Below are 27,457 nucleotides of genomic sequence, written 5' to 3'. Positions count from 1 at the left end.
CGGCTGTGCCCGAGCTGAGCGGGTCGCGCGACCGTGACGCACTCAGAGCGCGCCGGCGGCGGCGGCGCCTGGGGAGAACTCTCCTGGCCGGCCGGGGCCTGGGGCGGGGGCGGGGTGGGGCGAGCCCACGTGACCCCGGCGCCGGGATGCTCTTAGGGCGGCCGCGGCCGGTGACGGAGCCGGGCCCAGGGAGGAGCGTCAGGACGCTTCGCGAGCGGGCCAGCAGGTAGGCGAGCGGCCGGCACGTCGGGAGGGCGCCCCGCGAGCGGTGGCGTGCGGCCCTGGGCCCGCCCCGGGCGCCTCACGCGGCCACTCCGGACCCGCACCTGCGCGGGGACCTCCCGGCCGAACACACCTCATTCCCCGCGGAGACTGGCGCCCCCACCCCCGGCGAGCCTCCGGGGGAAACTGAGGCAAGCGGAGCCCCTCCCACGCCCTGGCGGGGCTGGCCTCCGTTTCCCCTTCTGGTCCGTGGGGAGGAGGGGCCGCCGAGGGCGTGGCGGAGCTGGGAGGGGCCACTCCCGGGGGCACGGGGTTTTTTTAAACTGGGGGGGAGGGGCCGCGTCCCCGCTGCCCTCCTCAGCCCTGGGGGCGCCGAGCCCACACCGCCTCCTTCATTTCAAGGATGCCACGTCCACATTGCCCACCGAACCCCGGGGCGCCGTGCCCACACCGCACGGCAGGAGAGAGCTCTCTGCCACCCCTCCCCCCTCCCCCCAGTTCCTGAGCGCCGGGAAGGTGGCTCCTGGGTCTCTGCACAGGGGCCGTGCTCACTGACTGACAGCCGTCCGAGCACGTAAGGGGCACCTCCTGTGCGCCCCAGGGTGACCCCCCACAGCCTTGGCCGGGAGCAGCCGTTATGGACCCATTTTACAGCTGGGAAATCTGAGACCGGCCAAGGGGAGGTCATGCAGCGAGCGGGGCTCCGGGCACTGAGTCACAGGAGGCGGCCCGTCCTCGTCCCCCGGGCCGTGGGTGGATGGAGTAAGGAATAGGTAGATGGATAAGTGGATAAACATATGGTGGACAGGCCCATGGATAGCTAAATGAGTAGGTGGGTAAATGCATGGACTGATGGATGGAAGGACGTGGATGGAGGGGAGGACGGAGGGATGGATGGATGGATGGATGGATGGATGGATGGATGGACAGGCGGAGGGGAGGATGGATGGAGAGGAGGATGGACAGACAAGTGGATGGAGGGGAGGATGTACAGACAAGTGGAGGAGAGGATGGATGGAAGGGTGGAATGATGGACAGATGGATGGGAGGATGGATGGATGGAGAGGAGGATGGACAGACAAGTGGATGGATGGATGGATGGATGGATGGATGGATGGATGGACAGGCGGAGGGGAGGATGGATGGATGGAGAGGAGGATGGACGGACAAGTGGATGGATGGATGGATGGATGGATGGACAGGCAGAGGGGAGGATGGACGGACAAATGGAGGAGAGGATGGATGGATGGATGGATGGACAGATGAATAAATAGGTAAATGGATGGGTAGACAGGTAGATGGATGGATGGCTAGATGGATAGGGATAAATAAATAAATGGATGAGTAGATAGGTGGGCAGGTGGGTGGATAGAAGGTGGTGTCAGTGTCAAGTTCTGCCCCATCTTGGCTGGAAAGGGAAACCTGATCTCACGTTTATTTCCGGAGGTGACTTTGGTTCCCTCCCTGGGAGCTGCCCGGCCCTGCACTCCGCTGCTCTTTGTTTAGGGGCCCTTGCGCTGGGGCCCCAGAGCAGGCGGGGTTCTGGGAGGTTAGTGTTGGTTTTGCTTCCTGTGATTTTGAACAGTACAGCTCGGGTGGTTCCTCCTCTTTGGCAGGGAAAGCCGAGTCCGGAGGGTCAGTTGCTTGCACGGCGCCGGCCCACCTCGTACGTCCCCCTGAGTCCGTGGGTCCTGCACCTCAGTCCTGTGCCTCGGGAGCCACTTGTTTCTTTCTCTGGGTCTCCCCCCTTTGCCTTTTACTGCCCCTGGCCGGCGCACTGAGTCACCGAGGGGACTTCCTCGGGTGCTCTCCCAGCCCCCTGGTGGTCCCGGCCTCCTCTGCCCTCCCCCCAGCCACCTTCCCTCTCCGTGTTGTCAGCGCCGTCACGGGAGCCAGAACTAAAGGAAGCCCGCTTTTGCTCTCACGGTTTGGGGGACTTGCTTCCCTCAGAAGGAGCGTGGCTGACGATCTAAACGGTGTCCACATAATCACCTGAATGTAGAAGCTGGAGAATGTCGGAGGCCCCTCCGGCCATGAGCGGGCACGTTGCCGGGCGACCTTGGGCAGCAGCTCCGGGCGCCTGGACTCGGAGCAAGGTCAGCAAGTTTCCAAGATCGGGCCGCAGAGAGGTGCTGTGGCCCTGGCAGAGCAGTTCCAGGCCTCCTTCAGTTTGTTTTTTGTTGTTCTTTTCCTAGTAGATTTATTAATTTTTCATACACGTCGCTTTATGAATCATGTTGGGAGGGAAAAATCAGAACCAAAGGGAAAATCCAAAAGAGAGAAAAAGAAAAAGGAGTGACTGCTCCGGGCTGCTTGACATTCAGCCTCCACAGTTCTCTCTCTGGCTGCATTCGGTGTCCAAAGTCTGTGGGAAGTGCTGAGCACGGAGAAGCAGCAGGGCTTCCTTAGTTGGTCTTATCCTCATTTAAATCTGCTGCCTTTGGCTAATGACTTGTCATGATGGGAAAGAGCCGAATCTTGGGTGGACTTTTAACAGCCCTTCTTAATTTATAATTAAGAACAGTTTTTTGGTTCGGTGTTATGCCATTCTTCAAAAGACCCTGAGGAAATCCCTGCTTGTTGGGCGGAGCGTGGCGCTTGTGGGGTGAAGCCGGGGGTCCCTGGAATTCAGGTCTCTCAGCTTCAGGTCAGGGCCGGTCTTGGGCCCCGGGGAGGCTGAAGAGCCGTCCTGAGATGGGGCCCGGGGCAAGATGGGAGACTGGGGCCTCCAGAAAGAAACTGGAAGGTCAGATTGGGTTCATCTTGTTTTGTTTCTAGCCACGTGAGCCAGACAAGAAGAGCAGAGATGAGGCCTTGGTCCTGTGCTTGCCCCAGGCCCGGCCCCAGACTCATGGCCCAGAGCTGCCCCCCCCTGCTCCGGCTTCACCTTAACGTAACTGGAGAGGAGAGAGGAGGCGGTTTTATTTTGTCCTGTCCTGTCCTGCGGTGTTTAATGTCACTCCTTTTTGGAAAAGAGTTTTATGGATTTGGGGTTTGGTTTTTTAAGAATTCAAATGCTCTCCCTAGCCAGTGAATGGCTAATTAATGCTTCTTGAGTCTTCCTTGAGGAACAAGACGTTTTTTGGCTCAGAGATACTCGTGGTTCCCACTTATCTGACCTGCCGTTTTCTCCTGCAGGCAGCTAGCAATTGCTGTTTACTTATTTTAGTCTCAGAGGTTGCTCTAAATGAGGGGAGGCTTTCACCGGGACTTATTTTTGCCACAGACTTTTTTGGGGCTTTGTAATGGAATTTTACTGGTTTATTTTCCACACCCTGGTGTGGCAGGATTCTCAGGGAGGAGGGAGCCAGGCCCAGAGAACCTTTGCTCTATAGTTAGTGGTTAGACCAGAAAGGACCCAGACTCCTCAATGTTCTGTTGGAGCCCCAAATCTCTGGGTGTCTGAGCCGTGGAGGCGACAGCTACACTGAATCCCCCTCCCCAGCATGTCGGGGAGCTGAGCTGGGGATCCTGCCGCAATGGCCTCCTGTCGGGCTCAGGGCAGGGCCCTCACATGGAAGGGCCCGGGGTCCCCCAGGAGGCACGCTACTCAGATCCACATTTCCAGATTTCTCTGACGAGGGAAGGGACTTGGGCGTTTTACTTAGGTAATGCCCACTGCAGGGGCACTGCCAGCACCGCCGGGTCTTGTGGGGGCACTTGGTATGGAGACTCCCTTCCCCAATGCAGGTCAGCAACGCTTCTGTTGGGCATTAAGGGCCCTCAGGAGGAGCCTTTGTTGAATGTCTGTTTATCTCGTGATTCGGCTCCGAGTGTTTCTGAGCGTTTCACTGGATTTGGGTCTGAAAAGGCTTCGGGAGGCTGTCTGGGCAGAACTCCCTTCTGCTGCCCCGAGGCCCACGCAACCCAGGCCTTGTACCAAATGGGCCCAGGTGGCGACGGACGCGCCCGACAGACACCAGGAAGAGCATTCTGTTCAGAAGGACGAAGAGCGGGGATTCCGGGGGGGGGGAGGGCTTCCTCCGTCGTGACATGGGGTTCATCACGGTGTCTTGGTCTTGTTGGACAGAATCCTCTTAGCTCATCAGCTGCATTAGCAGCTCTGTAATCTTCTTAGGCATATCACAGAGGATGGATGCCCAGCTGGGCGAGATCTGGTGCCCATAAAGCGCTTAGTTATTCTCATCACCTTAATTTGCCTGGCTCGGCCTCCCCTTTACCCGCTGCTATTAGTGAAGGGGTTTGTCTGGAGAGGAGATCGGTGATGAACGGGGGGCACTTAGAACCCACCGTGTCGCTCACCTTGTGGGCCTGGGCTTGGCTGGACCGGCCTGCTGTGTGCCAGTCACTGCTCAGCCCCAAGGACCCAGGGAGGCAAAAGCCAGGCCCTGACCTCGAGGAGCGCCCCCGCCCAGGGCTTTCCATTGCAGGGACCCTCTCCCTCTGCGGGGCCCAAGGGCAAAAGGAGGATGTAGAGGGCCCAGAGACATCCAGGAGGAGGTCAGCCAGGGCCGGAGCCTCGTTCTCGATGGCCAGCCCTTCCCCCTCCACATCCGGCTGCCGTCTCAGTTCATCTGCTTGTGTTTCTGCCGGAGCCTTCCCTGCCCTGTCACCCCGGACCCTCTGGAACCTTTGGAGGCATTGGTGACGTCCTCAATCCACAAACGGGGCCGATCTGCAGTCCCAGCTTCTCATTTTGGTGGCGACTTCAGTCTGGTTTGCTTCCTTTGTCACCTCCTGCCTTCTGTTTCCTACACTTAAGGTTCTAGACAAGGGCTGTGGAACCCAGATAGAAAGCAGGGCTTTTGAGCCCTCCCCAAGGAGGGGAAACGGTGACTTAGAGAACCCTGGGCACTGTGGCAGTTTCTCTTTTGTTCACATTTTCCTACATTTTAATGTCTTCAGACTCCTGCCAGATCCCGGGGCCCAGGCTGCCCCCAGAACGAGAGGAGCCCTGAGCCTTGGCCACAGACACCCCCCGATCCCACCCCCACCCCGGCAGCATGACCGTTTCATGTCAGCCCCAGCGCCGTGCAGGGCCCCTCCGCCCGCCTCGGCCCAGGTGTCTCCCAGGCGCTTTCTCCTTGGGTGAGACCCAGGAGGCCCAAGGTCGGGATGGGCCGCGGCCCCCCTTCTCTCTAAGACCTTGACCTCGGGCCTGTGCTAAAATGTAACTTTCTTTCTCTCCCCAGCTTTGTGCCCGGGCCCCATAATGCCCCAGAACAATGAAAGGCCAGCAAAGAACTCTGCTCGGCAAAAGGGGCCGCCTGCCAGCCTTCTCGGAGAAGTGGGCGTCCGGCTTCGAGGGGCTTAACAGGTCCTGCCTCCTCCATGCCAAGCAGGAGAGCCGCAGCACCTGGCACAGGCTCTACCGCTCCCTCCAGCGCCGCCGGCAGGCCCTCTGGCTGCAGAGGAAGCGGGCCCACCACACACTCCTGGCTGCCAAGACCCGCACCACCCTGGCCACTCCACAAGGCCTGCCGGGCCCCGGCCCCGTCAGCCCCCACGCCCGGGGGCCCCCCGTGGGGAGCCTGCCCGCCTCTGTCGAGAGCTCCGCCCAGGAATGCCGGCCAGGGGAGGAGCTCCGGAAGGCGGCGGCCGGACTGCCAGTGGGCAGTGTGTTGGGGGTGGCCAATGGCTGCAAGCAGAGGACGGACCCCCAGGATCTCGGCGGGCTCAGGACGGCCAGCGGGGAGGGCCGGGCAGAGACCAGCCCCTCCTTAGTCACCCTGAGGAGCCGCAAGGGAAATGGTTGTTGCTGCCACTGCCTCCCGGGGCTGGACTCGCACAGGATGGAGCCAGAGCGGCCGTCCCTGATCGCGGGGAGGCCCCAGCCCAGCCCACGCAGGCCCAGGAGGGTGTCCCTGCTCCGGCTGTATAAGAAACTGTCCATGATCAGGTTCCGCTACCGGATCCTGCGGTCGCCCCGGTTCAGGACGAGGAGCAGAACGTGCAAGCTCCGCCAGGGCCGGCACCGGAGCTGGGTGCAGAAGTTGGCCAGGGACCATCGGCAGCAGCCCCCGGAGGGCTGTGCGGGAGGCGCACGGAGCTCCCTCCCTCTCTCAGGACCCAACAGCCCCTCTCTGCTCCCTCCGGCCCCCTTCCCAGAGATGGATTGCGGCGGCCCTGCCGGAGAGAGCGCTGGCTCGGGCCCGGAGCCCTGTGGGGGCCAGCCAAGCAGCAGCCTGGCCCAGGAGTGGGACTCGTCGCTCAGCGCCGCGCTGACCGGGGAGAGCCTCTCGCTGGAGCAACACCCCGGGGACCTTCTCAGCTCAGAAACTGAGCCGGAAACCGTCACCGTGGGCCCGGAGGATCAGGCGAGGGACGACGGGGAGGACGAGGTAAAGCCGCCCCTGCCCGACCAGCCAGAGGAGGCCGGCGGGAGCGGGCCCGAGGTCCCGGCGGAGGAGCCTGCGTCCCCAAGGGCCGAGCAGGACCTGGGGGGCCCGGACCCCATGGAGCCAGAGGCTCCCCGCCCCCGCAGCATCTTCAGTGCCAAGTTACTGGACCACCCGTACTGTAAGAACCCCCTGGAGGCTCCCTCGCAGCCCACGGGCCTCAAGGGGGGGCGGCAGGTGGGAGGTGGAAAGAGCACTCAGAAGGCGTCTTCTGTGAAGGACGAAGAACTGTCCTCCTGCCTCTGTGGTACGTACGCTGGCCGCCCTCCCCCAGGACCGGGGGCCCTCGGGCTCTCCCTGCCTTTCCCCAGGATGGGGGGGCCTTGGGCTTCCCACTGTGTCCCTTCCCTCCAGAAGTTCCGCCCTCCCCCCATGCCCAGCGCTCAGCCTGGCCTCTCAGGCCTCCGCCTGAGATCTCATGGGAAGCCCCCGCTTGTTTCCACAGCTGCTGGAGACATTAGAACCCCTGCAGCCTCTCCTGGTCCCCCAGCTCCCAAGGCTTTGGGTGGGCCGAGGGTCTGTGAGGAAGTGTGATCCCCTCATGGTCAGTGAGCCTGGTTTGGGACTGACCCAGAGCCCTGGTTCCCCGAGGTCAGGAGGAAGGGCCCAGCTCTGGATTAAGGGGTCCTCCCTTGGGTTGGGCTGCCGTCGCTGGACCCCCCTTCCCTTGTGTGCTGGAGGCCTTGGGAACCACCCGGGTCCTGCCCCCACAGAGCGGGCCGAGAGCCAGGTTCCGCGAGGGCTGCGGGCCTTGGGGCAGCTGCTCCCAGACCCTGAACTCTGAAGTTGTGGGAGGCTTTCCATCTGAGTAGACGGGCCCCCCTCTTCCCAAACCCCGAGCTCACCATTCAAAAAGGGAGCTTCACGGACTGGCCCAGGGCTTGTTCAGCTCAGGTGTCCGCGTCCCAGACGCAGTGTGCCAAGGAAGGCTCAGAGGGGACGGCAGGGACCGGAGAGGCCCCTGACCATCAGAGGAGGAGCGGAGACCCGGGCAGCCCACAGCTGTGGGGGAGACCTCGGGAAGCCTTCCCGGCAGTCCCGGCTGGGGCTTGGGCCGACGGGGGGGCCCTGGGCTCAGGGAAGCGGACCTCCACGGTCCCTCTTCAGTCCATTTGGGCCGGACTGTAGAGGAGATTTGCTGGTTGTTTTAGTGGAGGTTTGAAACCATTTGGGGTTTTGGTGCAGGAGAGCAAACTTGGGTGCTGACCCTGGGAATCAACCTTCCTCTCCCGTCTGCTGATGGGCCTGGGGGGCCAGCGTTGCGGGGATCTCCCCGTGTAACGGGTACCGGGGGTCCGCAGCTGTCTTGGCTTTTCTAGCAAAGATAAGAAAGCACCAGTTTGGAGATGTTTTCAGAGGTCAGAGATCACCGTCTTTGGGCGACTTCAGTACGGGCATCTCCTCACTTCATCTTTAAGAGTCTTCCCTGTGTATCTTTAGGGTTCCTGGATGAGGTGATGAAGAAATATGGCAGCTTGGTTCCCCTTTGTGAGAAAGACGTTCTCGGGAGATTGAAAGAGGTCTTCAACGAAGACTTTTCCAATAGGTTTGTAGAGAGGGATCCCTGGGAGTCCTGGGAAACTGGGCGTCCCGTCTGTTTGCCCGAGCCCTGGGTCTGAAGAGTCTCCCCCAATCGGCCAAAAGGGGGCTCGGGAGCTCCCTCCTTCCTCCCCTCTCACTCCTCCCTCCCTGTGTTTCAGAAAGCCATTCATCAACCGGGAGATTACAAACTACCGGGCCCGGCACCCCAAGTCCTCCACCTGCAACTTCCGGGTGTTCTACAACAGGCACATGCTGGACATGGACGACCTGGCCACGCTGGACGGGCAGAACTGGCTCAACGACCAGGTGCGAGAAGGGATGAGGATGGGGGGGGGCTTCCTCCCCTCTGCCGAGAGCCACAAAGAGCTCAAACCGGCTGGGCCCACCCGCGGGGGAGGAGAGGCCGTCTCCGGCCTTGGGGAGCCACCGGCCCACACCTGTGGCAGTAATCATTAGGCACCTGTTGTGTGTAGGCACTGGGGACTACCTGAGGCTGTTCTATGCAACCCCCTTAGGGGCCATCCCGGGAGACCTCTTGGGGGGCCTCCAGGCCCGGCGCCAAGGCTGGTGCCCCCGGGGCTTGGGACAAGGGCTCCTCTGAGACGGGGCTGGAGCTGGCGGGAGGCAGGGCCCAGACCGGACGTGCTCCTGCTGCCTTAGGTGACCGGGAAGTCTGATTTTTTCAGGTCATCAACATGTATGGTGAGCTGATAATGGACGCTGTTCCAGACAAGGTGAGTGAAGCCCCCTTAGAGGAGGCCCCTGCTCTTTCATCTTTTGGGGGCTGCCCAAAGGGAGCAGATGAGTGGGCTCAGAGGGTCCCTGCTCCCTGGGGGGCACCCATCAGGGTCTGCAGGGCTGGTGTAAACATACCACAGGAGCCCGGAGGAAGGAGGAAGTCCCAAAGGCCCCTCTTCGGAGCTGGGGGACAGAGGCCCATGGGGGAGGGGCAGGACAGGGCTTCAAAGGACGAGGTGCTTCAGGGTCAGGGACCCTCCTAGGAGGTGTAAAACCCAATCAGTCCGGCAGGAGGGGAACAGAGCCTTGGAAGCCTGGTCTTCCGGCCTCTGGCTGAGAAGTCAAAGCAGGGTCCCCCAAGCTTGCACAGAGGTGGGAGAGGGCTGCCCAAAGTTCACACTGATGGGGCTCACGCCGCCTGCACCCACTGGGAAGGGCAGATGAAGGAGAGAAGTGGCTCTGCCTGCGGCCTCCTGGGGCTTGGGGCTCGGCCTCCCATGCCGCTGTCCATCTAACATGTCCGCTCCCGTCTGGCCTTTTTCAGGTTCACTTCTTCAACAGCTTTTTCCACAGACAGCTGGTAACCAAAGGATACAATGGCGTGAAGAGGTGGACCAAGAAGGTAGGCCGTGCTGCGGGCCCTCGGGGAGGCGGCTCGGCTCCTCCCCCAGGCCTGGTGCTCCTCAGAGGATGGGGGCGTTCACTAGGGAGGGCAGCGCTACAGTGGGGGGCCCGGCCAGGGTGGACGCTCAGCATCACTGGGTCAGGGCAAAGGCCACGAGAGGTGACGAGCGAGTCCTCCAGGGCAGTTGGGGTCAGCAAACCAAGCAGCGTGGAGGGAGAAGAGGGCCGGGTCTTGGACGTCCACGGGGGCCGGGGTGAGCCTTTTGAGGACGGCTGAAGGCCACCTGTCCCTGGGCCCTCCCTCTCCAGACAGGCAGAACTCCCGTCAGTACATGGGAAAGACCTCTGGTCTTCCCCTGTAGCATCTCGGGACCCCCCTCCCCACAGCCAGCCTCCTCCAGCTCAGCTAGTTGTCCCCGAGGTGCAGCATCCGGCACGGCACAGCCTGGGTCCCCTCCCTGCTGCAGTGCGCTATGGGGGAGGTCAGCTGAGAGGGCGAGGGAGCGAGAGCACAGCTGGGCTCCTGACAGGGGGGTCCGGTGTCCAAGGTCAGGGGGCGTCACAGTTGCCAGACTGGAGCTTGGAGTGGGCATCCATGGCAGTGACCCCACCTTTGTGCAACCACGTGGGGGGGAGTGTGCATCTGTGTAGAGTGGGGGGGGGTCTATATATATAGATGGGGAGTCTGTGTCCGTGTAGAGCGGGGGATCCGAGGGGATCCGCGGTGATGAGTGTCCCCTCTCCCCCGGCCAGGTGGACCTGTTCAAGAAGAGCCTCCTCCTGATCCCCATCCACCTGGAGGTGCACTGGTCCCTCATCACCGTGACGCTCTCCAACCGAATCATCTCCTTCTACGACTCCCAGGGCATCCACTTTAAGTTCTGTGTGGAGGTGAGCCAGGGATCCGCTGCTCCGGGACAGCCCAGAGGCTCTGCGGGGGGGGGGGGGGACCCGCTCCCTGGGGGGGGGGGGCAGACAAGGCCTCCACTGGGCCCCACCCCTGCCATTCCCAGCCATCACCTGTTCCCTTGATGAGATTTTTAGACCCTGGTGGCAGGTGAAGCCTTTGGAGGCCCAGGAGTGGCGGCTCCAACCTCTGGCCTTCTCCATGGAGGCGCCCAGTGGGGGCTTCCTGCCTCCGCCTCAAACTGAGCATTTGGCCTCTGGTGCAAGAAGGGCCAACCTCAGGGCCTGGGCCTCGTGGCGGTGACCATGGTTCCCCTAGCCCCGGGGCCTCTCATGTTGTAGTCAGGGGTTCCAGGCGGGGGGGGGGGGCAGTGCAGGCCTTTAGGGAGCACTCGGGGATGGCCAGAAGCCAGGAGATGTTTTCGTCAAGCTGACCCTGCCCCCGCCCCTCATCCATCAGCTGCAGGGCCAGCGACCGTGCCGTTGTGATGCCCTTCAGTCCTTAGCCGTTCTCGGCCCCCTGCAAACTGCCTTAGTTGGTGCCCCTCCAGATGTGGAGGGGGTCCTCGCTGAGGGACCGGGGAGGAGCGGGGCCGGAGGCCAGCAGGCAGACAGGCCGGGTCTGGGTTTCTGTCTCCTCAGAACATACGAAAGTATTTGCTGACGGAAGCGAGAGAAAAGAATCGGCCCGAGTTTCTTCAGGGCTGGCAGACAGCTGTGACCAAGGTGAGTGGGCCACGGGTGCGAGAAAAGGCACTTGGGGCGAGGGGCCACCGGCCCACCCACCACCCCGGAGCCCCCAGGCTCGAGCGTGGCCCTTTGCCTGGCAGCCTCCGTCAGCTCCTTTGACCCTTTTGACTCTGATGATCCCAATGCTCCCGAGGCTGGTTGGGAGCCTCTCGGGGCAAGAATGGAGGGTGGGGAAGGCCTGTGTGCCCAGTGCCCTCCCAGATGCTCCTAGACCAGCAGACAGGACGAGGTCAGAGGCTCGCTCCCACAACCAAAGGGACTTGAAGGCTTTGGGGTGCACTGCAGCGGGGAGAGAGGACGCTAAGGCCCCTCTGGAGAGGGGGTCAGGATCTTGTCTGTGCTCCTTGGGACCCCTCCCTATTTTGGGGTTCCTTGGCTAAGCTTTAGAGGGCATGGCTGTGGTCTCTCTTCCAGTGGAGTCAAACTCCCATTTCAGAGGTCAGGCCCCCCTGGCTGGGTTGGGGGCCCCTTGGCTGGGAAGATGGAAAGCCCTCTCCCCATGAAGGAGGGGGGAAGGGAGGAGCCAGGGCCAGGCCCCGCCCCCATTCCAGCCTATTGCAGGCCCAGCCATGAAACCTGGCTTGGCCTTCCTGGGGGGCGGCGGCGTTCGTCCCATTAGTCTCCCATTAGTGCCTTACATGCGCAGGAGAAGCTGTGGGGGCAGCAGCCAGGTTCCAGCTTGCTGGGGGAGAGGGACCTGCACCCCTCCTCTATTGTGCAGGATTTTCTGAGGGTCCGAAAGGTTGGGGGCTGTGACTGGGACGGGGGCTTTGCAGTAGTGCGGGTCCTGTTCTTTGCTGAGTGCAGTGCTCACAGCGGGCCCTTAAAGGCCGGCAGCCTGGAGTGGGGGCTCCCCTGATGCTCGGGGTCCACACGGAGCCAAGGCTTCAGCTCTCCCTCGAGGGTCTTTAGCTGAGGATCAGCGGTGGGGGGCCGGCCCGGGAAAGAGCCAGTGGGGGGGGTCCCCAAAAGAGCGGGTGGCTCTCACCTGGAAGCTTGGGGCCCGGTTCCGCTGGAGTCACGCTCCTCTCTCCTCCCACTCCCCAGTGCATTCCACAACAGAAAAACGACAGCGACTGTGGAGTCTTTGTGCTCCAGGTAAGCGGCCCCCCTCAGACCTCCGCCAAGGCCCAGGGGAGTCGGGTGTTTGTGGGGGGTCCCCTGCTCCTTCGGAAGGACAGGAAGCATCGCTCACGGCCAGTTTTCACCCTTAGCCAGTAACAAGGATGAGAGAGTGTTTGCTCCTTTTCTGTCAGATGTCCAGAGTTCCGAGGCTCAGCCTTTCGGTGGCTCTGAGGGGGTCCCCTGCTCGGCCCTGCGGCCCCCGGGGCCAGGACGCGGACAGGCAGCCCTGCGGGTGGTGCGGTCCACCCAAAGTCAGCTGGGTTTGGGGAAAGCTGCGCAGAGCGGGCACTGTGAGCAGCAGGGGCGCCCAGGGGCTACTCAGGCAAGGGGGGGACTCTGAGTTTGGGGGCTGCTTTTTTCAGTACTGCAAGTGCCTGGCCTTCGAGCGACCCTTCCAGTTCTCCCAAGAAGACATGCCACGCGTCCGGAGAAGGATTTACAAGGAGTTGTGCGAGCGCCGGCTCTTGGACTGAGGCAGTTGACGCCGTGGCCGGCCCGAGGGGGCTGCGGGGGCACCCAGAGCCCGGATCCCCAACGCCCCTCGGCGTACCTCACCCTGGTCCCTCTCCCTGGCTTGTCTCCTCCACCACCATGTAACGTCCCCTCACATCCTGTTTTGTTCCCCCCTCACTATGTGGATTTCCTTCTCGTATTTAATATTTATTATATGAACGCATGCCCATCGACCAAGCATGCGGTGCCGAGTATTAAAAACAAAAGCCAAGGCAGCTCGCCGCTCGGCCAGAGGAAGCGAGCCCACGCGCTGACAGGCAGGCTCAGAACCTACAGATGCGGGGTCTGCGTTCAAATCCAGTCTGCTCGGGACCATCCGGCTGCCGAGGAGTCCTAGAGTCTGCCTCCTCCGGCCTTGCCCCTGCCTTGGGGAGCAGCTCTCTCGGGGTTCCCTCAACATCACTGAGGGCCAGACTGAGCCACGTGTGGGGAGCTTCTGTCCTCGAAGGGTTTGTCACCACACGTGCCCTTGTCCCTTTGTGATAAAAACGAGGCCTCGGACCACGGAGGACACAGATGGGCGGGGATGGTGAGCGCAGCTGATGCTGGGGAGCCCTGCCCACGGGGGGCATCGAGAGACTTCCGTCCAGAGGAAGCAGCAGCAGATGTTTCCCTCCCTTTTTGCTTCCCAGTTTTACATTTGAAAAGCAGGAGCGCCCTGTGCGAGTCGCCCCTTGCCTTACGTCGCCTGTCCACTGTGCCTGTGGGGAGAGGAAGGCGGCGAATGACGATCACTGTCCATCTTGGCACTTCGGGAGCCTCGTTCTGGGCTCTGGACAGGGAGGATCTCCCAGGAAGCGTCCGGTCATTGACTGCGGGACTCTGGCCCGAGCCGGCCTGAAGAGCACTCAGTCTGGGTTTTCCTTCTGGACTGTTGGCCCTGGGCAGGCCCAAGAGGGCCAGGAGCTCCATTTCTGGCCTTTCTCATTCACTCCCTCCCTGCCCTGTTTGTTAGGTAACTCTCCTCCACTCTCTCTCCCCACCCCCACTTCCCTGGCCTGACCCCCCCACCTCAGCAGAGAGAAGTGACTCTATCTTTGGGTGGAAAAAAAGCAGATCTTGCGTCTTGAATCTGGCTCTCCTCCTAACACGTGTCTTTACATGAAAAGCGAAAATAACTGGATGTGCGTGAAACCGGCTGGACCGTCTGTCTGTCTTGGAAGGTTAAGAAAAGCCCAGCGTGGCCAGAGGTGCCCGAAGCTCGGGGAGTGCAGAGCGAACGGCAGATGCTCCTTGACTTAGGCCCAGGCGCATGCCGGGGGCAGGCAGGAGATGAGAACGCGGTGTCACATTCCCACAAGGCACAGCTGAAGCGGGGCTGCAGGGTCAGGGGGCCAGAAGGGCCCAAGCCACCTCAGACCCAAGCACCGTCTCCTCATGCCATCCTCAGTGTTTGGTCCTCGGGGGGGTCTCACCCCAGCAGAGCAGGGGGCGTGGGCCAGGGCTGCAAAAGGGGCGACCTCAGGCCCCGGAGGAGGAGACCTCACCCATCAGTGTCACAACCTCTGTTGAGCTCATCCCGGTTTGCCTCCCCACCCTCTCCCATGTGTTTGCCCTCGTGTATTTATAGTTTTTCAGGACTCCCAGAAATCCCAGGGGGAGAGGTTTGCTCTCTCACCCAAGCCTCTGTGTTGGCAAAACCAAAGCGTGACCGCTGGACAGTCCGAAGGCCTTTTCTACCGCCAAATGCAGAGTCCTCCAGGAGCCTCCCCAGTTCCAGGCACCAGGCTGGCCTTGGCCCCCACACGCCGTTCACTCGGCATGGGAAGCCAGAGCAAAGGATGCCCCGGCAGTGGGGTCTCCCGGGACCAAGTCCTTCCCCTTCCTGCCCACTTGCCCGTGGGCCACCAAAGAACTTGGATGGCAGTGCTGAGACAAGGAGGCTCGAGCAGGGGCTGCAGAGGAGGACTTGGCTCCCCGTGGAGTTCGGGAAGTGCCACCATCGCGCAGGTTCTTTGAACCCATCCCTGCCGGCTTCCATGTAGGTCAGAGGGCACGCCCTCTATCCTCCTGACGGCGACCCTTGTTCCCTCCCGGCAAGGACAGTCTGAGCGGCGCCGGGGCTGTCGGATCACTGTGAGCCTGGCCCCGATATGCCCTCCCGGGCGCCTGTGGCCGGGTCGGTCTAAGCGCGGGTGCCATGTCGCAGCAAGCTCAGCGCTCTGTGCGGACTGAACGAGCAGATGTGCCCTTAACAGCCAGGGGACTATCCACGTGTCTCTGGCTGCACTAATTTTTTTTTTTTTTTCCAGTTTGCCTTCTGATTAATCTACAGTAAAAAACATGGAACTCGATCCATCCCATTTCAGTGAACTCTTGTTCAGCCCCTTGGAGAGGTTCCACTGGTGAAGACATTTCCTGTGGACTTTGTCATACGTGTTTTCTCCCTGCTTTAAATAGAGGGTCCTCGGGTCCCCCCAGCAGGAGCAAGCTGATAGAAAGCCAAGAGGAGAAATCTGGGGGGGGGAGGCGGGCGCAGGCGGCCCGCTCTCCATTGCTAGACTAGGACAGATGGCCAAGAGCCCGGCTTCCCTTCCAGGAGGGCCGGGGCTTCGGGCCTTCCCTGGATGGGAGGAGATGGCTCTGGACCTGCGCCGTGGCTTGTCCTGGGGAGGAACAGAAAGAAGGCCTCCTGCTGTTCCTGGGAGAAAAGGTGACCTGGAATGACAGCTGACCGATAAGAGGCAGGAAGCTGCTTGGCCAGGGGAGACTGGAAAAGTGGAGACGGCCATTTGCTGGCACTTGATCTTGAGAGGAAAGGAGTTTCACCCAGGGCGTCAGACCAAGCTATAGCTACTGTAGATAAAGGCTGTGATGATGTACAATTCCATTATCAAACGTAGTGAACAGTGAAATGTTGCGGGGGGGAACTTAGTAAACTATTTTTTTGAGAAATAAACTAATGACTTTATAAATCTCTGTCTTTTTGTGTTGACTAGCACTGATTGTGCAGGGAGAACTTTTCCATGGCACTTGAATAAAAGGGTCTCTCCTGAACAGTATCCACACCTAAGTAAACCCCGGCAGTTTTAGCAATATGAACTCCTGCCGGATAATTCTGGCATCTTACAGGACTTCAGAAAACCTGCTTGGGCAGAAACTAGCTGAAATGGCACAAGCCCCCAGAAACCTCCCTGGACATGTTAAACATCAGTCCTACCTTAGGAGGCTGGAAGACAAGACTGCCACTTGGGGCCACGTCGTGACCAGGGGATCGGCTTGTGCCACTCGGGGCCACGTCGTGACCGGGGGATCGGCTTGTGCCGCTCGGGGCCACGTCGTGACCGGGGGATCGGCTTGTGCCGCTCGGGGCCACGTCGTGACCGGGGGATCGGCTTGTGCCGCTCGGGGCCACGTTGTGACCGGGGGGCCATTCACCTTTAGGAGCTGCTGCTCTGTTTCCTCACCTGTGAAACTAACTTTGTTTCATGATTTTGGGGGAACATCAATTCAGAAAATACTATGTGCTACAATCAGGTTCTAGGAGGGAAAGGGATAGGTCCTTGCAGAGGACTGGGGACAAAAGAGAAATCCAGAGTGTTTTAAGGAGAGCCAGGCACCATGAGGAAAGGGGAACGTGAGGCAGCCAGCCCTCCTCCCAGCCACCAAGCTGGGGCTTTCGCAGCTGCTCTTGGGCACCGTCATGAACCCAGCTTCAAAGCCTCTGCTTAGCAAGCCCTGGAGCACCCAGACATGGCGTTCATCCCTTTATCAGGAGGGAGAGAAGCCAGTGATGGACTCGGGGCTCTCAGCATTCAGAAGTTTTACCATTTGCAGACAAGTTGGTCATCAGGAGCTCCACGTGTCCCATAGGCCGACTGTTGGGTGTTCTTGTTGTCTCCCCAACAGCTGCAGAACAATTTCCCTATTTCTAGCAAGGCTTCTAGGGGAAATGGCCTCATTTCATGCAAACAGCCTTTCCCAAGCCCCCATCTTGCAGCTGAGTCACCCAGCTCCAAATCCTGCAGATGAGTGGGCTTGGGAATGTGGCGCTTAGGCTATGCAAGATCCAAGGCCTTCCTCTTCTGGCACTCCAGCCAGCCTTTTTCTGGAGCTCCTGAGGCAGGCCTCTTTTTCCTAAGGATGGAGTAAACAGACCCCAGCAAAAGGCCATGTCCCTCCTAGCCACCCAGTGTCCAGGTGAGTCCCGGGGAGGGACAGTGACAGGACTGCTTTGTCCTCCGTGGGCCTCTGGACTGTCGTGTATAACCTATGTTGACCCGAGGCCCGGTTATAGTTTACAGTTAGGAGGCCAAGTCAGGTTCTGTGTGAACTGACTGACCAGAAGCTAGCATCCCTTGCTTGGAGGCCTTTCCTATAAAAGGTCAGTCTCTTCCCCTGTCAATGGCCAGTCCCACTAGGGAACTTAAATCCTTAGGGCCTTGTAATTTGCTCCAGACTCAGATTTGGCCCGGGCCTATGAATCTTTTTGACAGCTCTCCACCTCCATGACTTTCGTATCTCATCACTGCTGCCTTCTACGACCAGAATCCTAGGAGAAACATTCTCTGGCACTATTTATCTAGACCAACCCACTTTTCTTCAGACTCTTGTTCCTAAAATAAGTACTAGGCCCTTTTGAGGTTTCCATCTTTTAAGATAGAAGCTTCTTTCCCCCTCCACTGTCTGCACCTTCAGTACAATGGCTCCACTCTCCCAGGCTGTGGTCCAAGTCATCCGCCCACAGGAGGACTGTCCCTAAGGTTCAGGGAGTTTTTCAGCAAAGCCAAACACCTTGGAGACTGGGTACAGAACATTGCCTTCCTCATTCCACTGTTACCACTTCCTTCCCACCTGTTTTTAAAGTAGATGAACAGCAGCACACACACACAGCAAAAGATGGAGGGATAGTTACAGCTTTATTGGAAGGGGATCTGGCCGGGTAACTCAGGAGGAAAAGCATGGTCCCTTCTAAAATTCTTCTTAAGGACTAACTGAAATTCAACCTTTCTATTTATCACAGAATGAAAGTAAAACACACAACTAAAACTATCCTGTAAAGAAAACTCCAGGGGAAAAAATAAAAGCCAAGGTCTCCATGGGTGTGAAAAAATTAGCCTCTTCCCCAGCCCACAAAGTGACTGTTCCTCGCTATCAGCAAACCCAAAATTAAGAAGTGAATACGATTTGACCGAGATCACAAAATACAAATTAGGGTCACTCGAAATGAGACAATTCGTGTAAACTCTACAACCTAATTACCTGGTCATAGTTTTAACATGCAAAAGTGCGACATGTTTCCCTGTGAGAACTTTCCTCCCCAGTCCTCTTAAGCCACAGGTCACTGAAAAGATGGCAAGGTACTGGCTGACTTGAGTCCTTCTTGATTTTTGCCCTTGGATAAAAATTCTTTAATTGAATCACAGTGGGTTTTCTGCTATTAGCTCCCAATTGTACTCCCCAAGAAAGCCAATAGACTTTGCGGGGAAATTTTGTCAAGATAAATTGCTCTGGCCCTGCCAAGTCATCATCTCAGATGCACAATTCAACAAGAATTCAGTTCTTTTACCAGCAGTGCAAATGCTGAGAGATTGACCGCATCCTTTAATTGTGGACTCAATTCACTGACCAGGAAATCTGTTCTAGGTGAAACTTATCTGACCTCTCAGATTATAAAGGTTTTGTTTCCTTGATTTTCAGGCTCTCCTTTCAACCCTTCCCACTTGAGTAAAAAAAAATAAATAAGTACAACAGGCCTAACATCAACTTGTTCCAATTTCAAAGTTAAAATGAACCCCTTTAGAATTCATTGAATTTCCCATAGGAGATCCTGTTTCTTTCCGCTCTTAGGCTCACATCCTTTGGACCAGCTTCCCAGTAGAAGCTGAAGGATGTGCTTAATATCGTAAATATATATTTCTTTCTAGATCATCCCTTCTGAGCACGAGAGCAGAGCCCTCTCTCTGGGACTGTCGGATCATTCGAGTTAAGACAGAACTGTTTTAAGAATTCCTTAATAACCTGTGTATCTTTATGAGTTAAAAGTCACCTTGGGAAAAAGGAATATCTTCAAAAGATTTAGAAATAAATCTCCTTGTTTATAGACTATTGCCAGAGAGCACAGATCATTAAGCCCTTTTCTTATCAATTTCATGAGGATCTTTTCCCTAAATGCCCACTCCCAAGTTGTGAACACTAAGTAATCGCCATATAAAAACTTTTCCAATTCTGTGCTATATCGGGTTAGTATCTATGAACAGTCTACTCAGTTACTAACTGTTCCTTAGGACAAGCGACCAGACCTCAAGGTTCCAACACCAGGACCAGTCACTTGCTTAGTTTCGGAAATTTAATGATTTTCAGAGTGAAAAAGCCAAGTGGAGGTTTGGGGCTTAATTCCTGTGTGGAGAGAAAGAAACCAAAGACAGCCTCTTCTACGTCAGCTATTTTTGAGACTCGAGCATTGCTCTTCAGAGGGATCCGTCAACCAGCCAACGTCCTCTGTCTGTATATGAAGGGCTTCCGTCACTCATTGATTTTGCACATTTTCCCATAGCCTCCTCTGCCAGCATCATAGTCTTTTCGATACTCATCTCGTACCTCGAAAAGAAAAGGCAGAAGACATTGTCACAGTCCCATGGAGAATGAGATGCCACAAAAACTCACCGATAATCCAAACTCGAGAAGTCATATTTATTCTCAGAAGGGAAATACGGCTAAAATCGTATGGGAAAACCTCAGAGAGGTCTGACTTCAGGGACCTTACCTGGCCCCCAGATCGTCCTCGTCCATACTGGCGGCCCTCTTTGAAGCCGGCATCCCAATCAGTTCGGATAATGCGATCGTCCAGACGGGTCCCATTAATATAGCGCATGGCATTTTCAGCATCTGCTCTGGAGTAATATCTTGGTGTTAAGTATTAAGGAAGAGAAGACTGTACTTCTGCAAACATATGTCAATAAAGATGTCCAAAGCAATGACTTTTTCAAATGTAGCTGAACACATAAAATCTGAGCTTAAAAGTGACTCATCCCAAGTGAATTAAGACAAGAATCAGATGAAAGAACTTTTTAAGCCTAAATGCATTCACCCAAAGACCCGAGAATTTTTTGCATTTTCAGCACCTGCTATGTGCCAGGCCCTGGATCTCATCTGATCCTCACAACTCCATGAAGCAGGTGTTCTTATAATCCCCACTTTACAGTTTAGGAAAATTGAGGTGGAAAGTACCAAAGGAACTAATGATATCAAACATCCTAAAATTAAGGACAGATTTATAGCCAGTGTTTCTGATAAAGGTCTCATTTCTAAAATATACACAGAACTGGATCAAATGTATAAGAATACAAGTCATTCCCAAATTGATAAGTGGTTAAAGGATATGAACAATTTTCAGATGAAGAAATTAATCACATTGATTATATGATCATATGAAAAAATGCTTTAAATCACTATTGATTAGAGAAATGCAAATTAAAACAACTCTGAGGTACCACCTCACACCTCTCAGACTGGCTAAGATGACAGGAAAAGATAATGAATGTTGGAGGGGATGTGGGAAAACTGGAACATTGATGCATTGTGGGTGGAGTTGTGAGATGACCCACCCATTCTGGATAGCAATCTGGAACTATGGCCAAAGGGCTATAAAACAGTGCATACCCTTTTATCCAGCAGTGTCTCTACTGCTCTATATCCCAAGGAAATCATAAAGGAGGGAAAAGGACCCACGTGTACAAAAATGTTTATAGCAGCTCTTTTTGTGGTAGTAAAGAACTGGAAAAGGAGTGGATGCCCATCAGTTGGGGAATGGCTGTTAGCTGTGGTACATGAATGTAATGGGATATTGTTTTATATAAAAATGATGAGTGGGCTGGTTTTAGAAAGATCTGGAAAGATTTACACGAACTGATGCTCAGCAAAACAAGCAGAACCAGGAATACAGTGTACATAAAACAGCAAGAATGTTCGATGAAAAACAATGAAAGGCTTGGTTCTTAGTGGTTCAGCGATCCAAAGCAATCCCAGTAAATTTTGGACAGAAAATGCCATCTGCATCTAGAAAAAGAACTAAGGAGACTGAATGTAAATCAACACATGCTCTGTTCACTTTTTTTTTTTTTTCTTCCAAGGTTTTTCCCTTTTGCTTTTGTTCTGATTTTTCTCTCCCAACATGACTCATAAAGCAATGTGTATTAAAAAAAAAAAAAAAAAAAAAAAATATATATATATATATATATATATATATATATATATATATATATATATATATATATATATTTTTTTTTTTTTTTAAGAAAAAAGAAGTTTAAGGGCAGACACCAAATTTCAGCCAGAGGAAGACTTCCTCTTGGGCTGGGCTTCAGCTTTGTGTCTTGCTGTCCTCAAGCATTCTCCACAAGCCGGTTCTTCACTGGCAGCAGCCTGGCCTGACAGGCCTTGGCCAGAATCTTTTTCTAGCAACAATCTCAACATGTCGCTCCACCTTCTACGCTCACAATTGCTCCCCAATGCTCAACAGCTAAGCCTGGCTAACAAGTCTAACTCCTATTTATGATGATGAGGAATGTGGGGGAGAGATTAAGTGACTTGCCTTTGGAAAAACTGGAACCAAAACTTCCTGCTACCAAGTTCAGCATTAGTCGCAGTTCCATCCTTGCAGAGTGAGCAACACTAAGCTGCTTCTTGAGCACCCCAGTCAGCCAAATAGTACAGAAGCTAAACACATTGAAAACTACCTGTGACACCTGTGTGAGCTTCTGCAGTTACTCAGAGAAAGAAACACACACACACACACACACACACACACACACACGCGCGAAGGCTGGTGGCTCACTGCCTCCATCCAGCATCCAAGGCCTCAAGGGCCCACTAAGGATACTCCACAAAGCAGAACCCACATGCTGTTTTCTTTACTTTATCCAGGCCCATAATGATTTTCTTGATGTCACCGCTTTTTCCGAAGAGCTCATAAATCTGTTCCTCAGTGGTATAAAAGGACAGGTTCCCAACATACAAGGTGCAGCTTTTCTTCAATAATTTCTCTTGATCCTTCTTGTCACCCTGGAATTTGAAAGAAATCATGGCAACATCACAAGTGTGGCCTGAGGCACCAGAGCATTCTGGCCTAGGACCCTCTTCACACACAGCAGCATTAAAGCTGAGAAATGTGTCAAATCAGCAAGAATTTACTTAGCAAGCACCACATGTGTGGCCTTGGGGACACAGACAGATGCTGCAAACAGATCCTGCTTTCAAGGAGCACACAATCTAATAGGGAGCAGCACGCAAACAACTGTAAAATAAAGATGTATATGAGATATGAGATAGGGGTAATCAACAGAAGGAAGGAATGGACATTAAAAGAGGTGAGACCTGAAGGAAGTTAGAATGCATGAGGGATGGCCAGAGAGAATTCCCACAGTAGAGAGAGGGAGGTTCTTATTTGTGGACTGCCAAGAGGCCAGGGTCACTGGGTCAAAGAGTGCCAGGGAGTGAAGTTTAAGGAAACTGGAAAGGTAAGAGGGGACCAGGTAATGAAGGGCTTTGAATACCAAACAGAACTTTTCACATTTACTTCTGGAAGCGACAAAAAAACCCTGAAATTTATGGTAACATGATCACTGGTATTTCATGAAATCACTTTGGTGACTGAATTGGAGGATGGACTGGAGTGGGGAGACTCGAAACAAGCTGATCCATCCCCAGTTACTGCAATAGTCCAGAGTGCTGACAGGGTCTGAGAAGAGGAGGGGGATGGTCAGATGTTTGTTGCTGAGGTGAAGTTGACAGATGTTTCGGAGGTGAAACTGAAAGATGAGAGATGAAATTAGGGAGAGATATCTCAGAGGCAATATCGAGATATTTCAGAGTGAAATCAATGTTGGAGAGATGAAATTAGGGGGAGATATCTCAGAGGTAAATCAAAACAGATGTTTCAGAGGTGAAATCAAGGAGAGAGAGTTCAGAGGTGAAAATGACAGATGTTGCAGAGGTGAAATTGACAGATGTTAAAAAGATGAAATTAAGGAGAGATATTTCAAGGGTAAAGTCAACTATGTTTCAGAGGTGAAATCAACATATTGGAGAGATGTTGCAGAGATGAAATTAAGGAGAGACATCTCAGAGATAAAAGCAACCGATGTTTCAGAGGTGAAATCAAGGAGAGAGATTTCAGAGGTGAAACTGACAAATGTTGCAGAGGTGAAATTGACAGATGTTAAAAAGATGAAATTAAGGAGAGATATTTCAGGGGTAAAGTCAACTATGTTTCAGAGGTGAAATCAACATATTGGAGAGATGTTGCAGAGATGAAATTAAGGAGAGACATCTCAGAGATAAAAGCAACAGATGTTTCAGAGGTGAAACTGACAGATGTTGCAGAGGTGAAATTGACATGTTAAAGAGATGAAATTAAGCAGAGATATTTCAGGGGTAAAGTCAACTATGTTTCAGAGGTGAAATCAACAGATATTGGAGAGATGTTGCAGAGATGAAATTAAGGATATCTCAGATAAAATGAAAAGAGATGTTTCAAAGGTGAAATCAAGGAGAGATTTCAGAGGTGAAACTGATAGATGTTGCAGAGATAAAATTAAGGAGAGAGATTTCAAAGGTTAAAAAAAAAAAAAAAAAAAAAGATGTTTCAAAAGTGAAATGCACTGGAGGCCAGCAGAAGCTGGAGAAGGATGGGTAGGTCTGAGAATCAACAGTCAGAGATGTGCATTGAATCCCGGGAGGTTTGGGGGGATCACCAGATGAAGTGGAGGTCAGGGCCCCGAGGGACCCCCAGGTACGGGTGTGATCTGAAAACCCAAAGTGAAGTGTCCACGAGTCAGGACTCGAATCCAGGGCCTCAGTAGCCGGTGTCCAGCTGGAACGGGGGAGGGGGGCAGGGAGTGACAGCACACTGTGTGCCCGCTCCACGAGCCTCGCTCTCCCAATTGTGGGCTTAGCAGAGGTCGTGCCCCAGGTCTGGCCCGCTCTCCCGGTCACCCCAAGTGCTTGACACTCATGTCCTCGGATCCCTCCACGCTGGGCCACTTTCAGGCCCTCCCCCCATCTAAAAGCTGGCTTTTATTCCGAGGGAGCCGCCTCCGGGGGCCGGTGGGAGAGCAGGGGGTGGGGGAAGGAGGGACCTGAGTGCCGATCCCGCCCGCGGCCGAGAGGGCCCGCTGCCTCAGTTTCCCCACGAGAGGGCCTGGGCGAGACGCTCGGCGAGAGGGCGGGATCGCGCCCAGCCATCCCCCTCCGCCCCCCGCCCCCGGCCTACCCGGAAGTGCTGGTCGCGGTACTGGCCCAGCTGCACGTAGGAGTCACTGTCCAGCGCGCTCAGGAGCCCACCCGACATGACGGGGGTGCTGGCCCGAGGCGGCGGCGAGCTCCGCAGGAGAGGCCGGAGGCTGGGGGCGGCCCGGAGGCCGGGCTTCCGGGGAAAACCGGAAACGGCGACGCCCAATCCGGGGGCGCAGCCCTGCTGACGTCACCAGGCCGCGCCGGCGTGCCGTCACCACTCCGCGCTCGTGCTCTCCCTCTCTGCGCCGGGGCCGGGGCCGGCCAGGGCTGAGAAGATGGTGTTGCGGCGGCTCCTGCTCTCTCTCATCAACACGCAGCAGCTCGTGGAGCGCCTGGCCGAGTCGCGGCCCATCCGCCGCGCGGCTCAGCTCACGGCCTTCACGGTGCTGCGAGCCCAGCTCGGGGCCCGGGAGGCAACGCGGAGCCTGCGGGGGCCCGCGGAACGCGCTGCGCGCTTCGGGGCCACCTTCGCCCGGGAACTCCGCCGCGGCCTCCGGGAGCGGCCGGCGCCGCCCGCGGGCAAGGACGGCCCGGGCCGGGGACCGAGACAGTGAGGCGCGACAAGAGGGAGCCCTCCCGTACCGGCAACCGCGGCCCCTTCCCGCCAGCAGAGGAAGGGGACTCCCCTCCCCCCCCCCGTGCCATCTGCCCCCTACCCCGCCGAGAACTGGGGCTCTCCCCTCACGTCACTTGCCCCGCTGCTCCCCGAATCCGGCTGGTCTTGGACTTGGGCCTCTGCTGGATTCCTGTGACCTTCAGCCGCCCTGGACAGAGGAGGAGGGACGGACGCTATGCTAGCTCCCCTTTATGGGCTTCCGGGGCTTCTCGACCCTTCCCCTGCCATCATCACCTTTCACCTGGAGAAGAGCCGCCGGACGCTGGGCCCTTTAAAAGCTCCCACTGGTGATCGTGACCCGTGGGGTTTGGGGCAGGAGGCCGCGAGCGCACGACCTTTCGCCTCTGAACCTCGAGGACCTCCTGAGCGGGAAGGGAGAGCGTCCGGCAGCCCCGTGGGGCTGGGATCGTGGCGGGGGTGGATGTACAAGTGCCTCATTGGCCCCCTCCTGCTTAGGACCCGGGGAGGGGCCTGGCCAGGCCGGGCCGAGCTGGGCTGGGCTGGGCTCAGGTAAATGTGGTTTGCTGTTTTCCTGCCGGGACTTCCATGGGTTCCGAGACACTCGGTTGGGATTGGGAGAAATCAGTAATTGTGGCTGGAGGCCGCGATCAAATAAAGCAGACCGCAAAGTGAAGAGCCGCCGCCGGTGTGGGATTGCCTAGCTAGGAAGAGCCGACCTAAGTCCACCCTCCCTCCCCGCTCTGTGCAAGCCAGGCCTGTGCGAAGGTGACCTGGAGCGTCCTGCAACTGCGGCCATGCCCAGCAGGGGGCCGTCCTCCACTTGGAGTGAGTGTCCAGGTTGGCTCAGCTCCAGTGGAGGGGAGGGGAGGAAGATCTGACCTGCAAGATCTGACCTGCGTTTGCTAAGCTGCCCTTTCCAGGCGCATCATTCTCCTTCCCCCTCCCCCAGGACAGGGAGCTGAGGGTGGCCCTTGGCCAGCCTGGTCCGAGGTCATCGGAGTTTGGCTTGTTTTTCTTCAGAGGGGCCAGTGAAGCCGGGTGTAAACACAACCCGCTTTCTGGCCAGTGTCACTCCTTAGCCTTGCACTTAATCACTTCTGGAGCTTCCTTCCCTGAGAACCAGAGCTCCTGGTGCCACCTTTCTGCGGGGTAGGTCTCCTTCAGTGATCTGCCGGAGCCTCGGAATTAGCCCAGCCACAATAACCCGGCAACTCCCCACCCGTCCCCCAGTATCCAGGGCTTGTGAACCCCTCATTCATGGTTTCTTGCCTTGAATCCAGTCAGTTGCTAAGCCCCTCAGACTCTGGGACAGACCACCCTTCTCAGGGCGAGCTCACCGTTTGCCTCGCCACCTCTGAGATGTTGCCATCACAGGCCATCCAGATTTTGTGTGAGAAGAAAGGAAATGAGGGGCAGCAAAGGGATGGAAAGTCCTTACCCTGCTGTGTTTCTCCCGTGACCCTGCCCCCACCCCCCTCCCTGCCAGCCAAGCCTGAGCCTGGCATTTGGCGCTTCCCTCCTGGAGAGCCCAGAGTCAGAGCCCGTGTGACTGTGGCCCTCGGTTTCCTCATCTGTTTGGATCAGATGGTTTCTAATCTGAGTCTGAGGGCTCCCAGTGGGTGAGACACAGGGCACTAGTGTGCCACCAGAGGACCTGGGAGGCAGCTCTGTCTTCAGTGGTCTTCCAGCTTCGTAGATCAGGGGTCCTCAAACAGGCCAGATGCTCCCCGCTGGGTTATGGCAAATGGGCCGAGGGGCAGAGACACAGTGTAAGCTTTTGTTTTTACTATAGTCTGGCCTCCAACAGTCTGAGGGACAGGGAACTGACCCCCTATTTAAAAAGTGTGAGAACCACTGTGTAGATGGTCCCCCAGAACCTCGATTACCACAGGCACATATGTGCAACGCATGCAGGTGCACAACACAATGGGGACACACACATACACACACCATGTCCCAATCCCGGGCTGTCCCATTGCCCCACACATCTCTCTGGTGGCCCATTTCTCCTGCTTAGCCATGCATGACCTTTCCCAGGACCCAAGGATGGTGGTGCACCAGTGTTCCGACTCTCTGAAGGACCTGGGCAGCACAGGGAAGGGGGGACCCCGTGGGAGGGCTGGAGCCAGGAGCAAGCTCATTTGTCTTCCCAGCTTTCCAGGTCAGCTCCTGCCCCAGTGGGGGCAACTGAGACAAAATTCTCATTTCTGAATGATAAAAGGACCAAGATGAACTGCTCCTCTCTAGCCTTACTTGGGTTATCTAAAGGCAAACTCCCCCAGGAGGCAGAACAGTGGTGGAGAGGGGACCTTGCTGCTTGGGATCATTTAGCTTGGGGGAGCCTCAGTTTACACTTCTGTAAAATGAAGGGTTCAGCACATCCAGCTCTACCTTCTGATTAAACCTTGGCCAGTCTTGGGGTGGGGGGGAGGGTCTTACTTGAGTGAGAAGTTTGAGAAAGCCTAAAGAGCACCCAAGACGGGGTGGGGATGACATTCCCTGCCCCATCCCTCCTGCTCATCTGTGGGTCTTCTCAGGAACTCAGCATCCAAGAGAGCAGCCATCTTGGCCAGCTCCCACATCCCCTGCTGGCCGAGGCACCCTTGACTTGGTTCAATGAAACTTGCCCACCCAGTCGAGTGGAGCAGAGAGTGGGCAGTGCCTCCTCCCTGGGTTTCCCAGGTAGCCATGTTCTGGCAAGCCAGGAGCTTTGTCTCATTTGTGTTCCATGAACTCAGTGGCTCCCCACTTCCCGAAAATGTGGCTCCTTTAATCTGTCACCTCCCCCTTTCTCTACTTCAGTTCAATGTTAATAGTTTTTTTCCCCCAAGGGATATGGTGCCCAGCATGGGTCCATTCAGACCAA

At 56.4% G+C, this 27,457-nt stretch overlaps 3 protein-coding genes across 3 annotated transcripts; 2 read left to right on the top strand and 1 right to left on the bottom strand.

Moving 5' to 3' along the window:
• The first annotated feature begins 100 nt into the window (after window positions 1–100).
• On the top strand, window positions 101–15,694 carry SENP5 (SUMO specific peptidase 5). Its single transcript, XM_074298003.1, has 10 exons — window positions 101–226; window positions 5,376–6,828; window positions 8,022–8,127; window positions 8,282–8,429; window positions 8,810–8,857; window positions 9,406–9,483; window positions 10,239–10,376; window positions 11,034–11,117; window positions 12,189–12,239; window positions 12,629–15,694. The coding sequence occupies exons 2-10, from the start codon at window positions 5,409–5,411 to the stop codon at window positions 12,737–12,739; spliced, it is 2,184 nt and encodes a 727-aa protein (XP_074154104.1). The 5' UTR covers window positions 101–226; window positions 5,376–5,408; the 3' UTR covers window positions 12,740–15,694.
• Window positions 15,695–17,619: 1,925 nt separating this feature from the next.
• Window positions 17,620–24,155, bottom strand: NCBP2 (nuclear cap binding protein subunit 2). The gene is made up of 4 exons (XM_074298008.1): window positions 23,992–24,155; window positions 21,601–21,782; window positions 19,486–19,624; window positions 17,620–19,319 (listed from the first exon to the last, which is right to left on the bottom strand). The coding sequence occupies exons 1-4, from the start codon at window positions 24,067–24,069 to the stop codon at window positions 19,245–19,247; spliced, it is 474 nt and encodes a 157-aa protein (XP_074154109.1). The 5' UTR covers window positions 24,070–24,155; the 3' UTR covers window positions 17,620–19,244.
• Window positions 24,156–24,204: 49 nt separating this feature from the next.
• NCBP2AS2 (NCBP2 antisense 2 (head to head)) lies at window positions 24,205–25,264 on the top strand. Its single transcript, XM_074298009.1, has one exon. It carries the CDS (start codon window positions 24,290–24,292, stop codon window positions 24,566–24,568), a length of 279 nt encoding a protein of 92 aa, XP_074154110.1. The 5' UTR covers window positions 24,205–24,289; the 3' UTR covers window positions 24,569–25,264.
• Window positions 25,265–27,457: the final 2,193 nt, after the last annotated feature.

This window comes from Sminthopsis crassicaudata, chromosome 3, assembly GCF_048593235.1.
Source record: "Sminthopsis crassicaudata isolate SCR6 chromosome 3, ASM4859323v1, whole genome shotgun sequence".
In the NCBI taxonomy this organism is placed as follows: Eukaryota; Metazoa; Chordata; class Mammalia; order Dasyuromorphia; family Dasyuridae; genus Sminthopsis; species Sminthopsis crassicaudata.
Note: the sequence above shows the minus strand (reverse complement) of the source record. Positions and strands in the feature narration are given on the sequence as shown.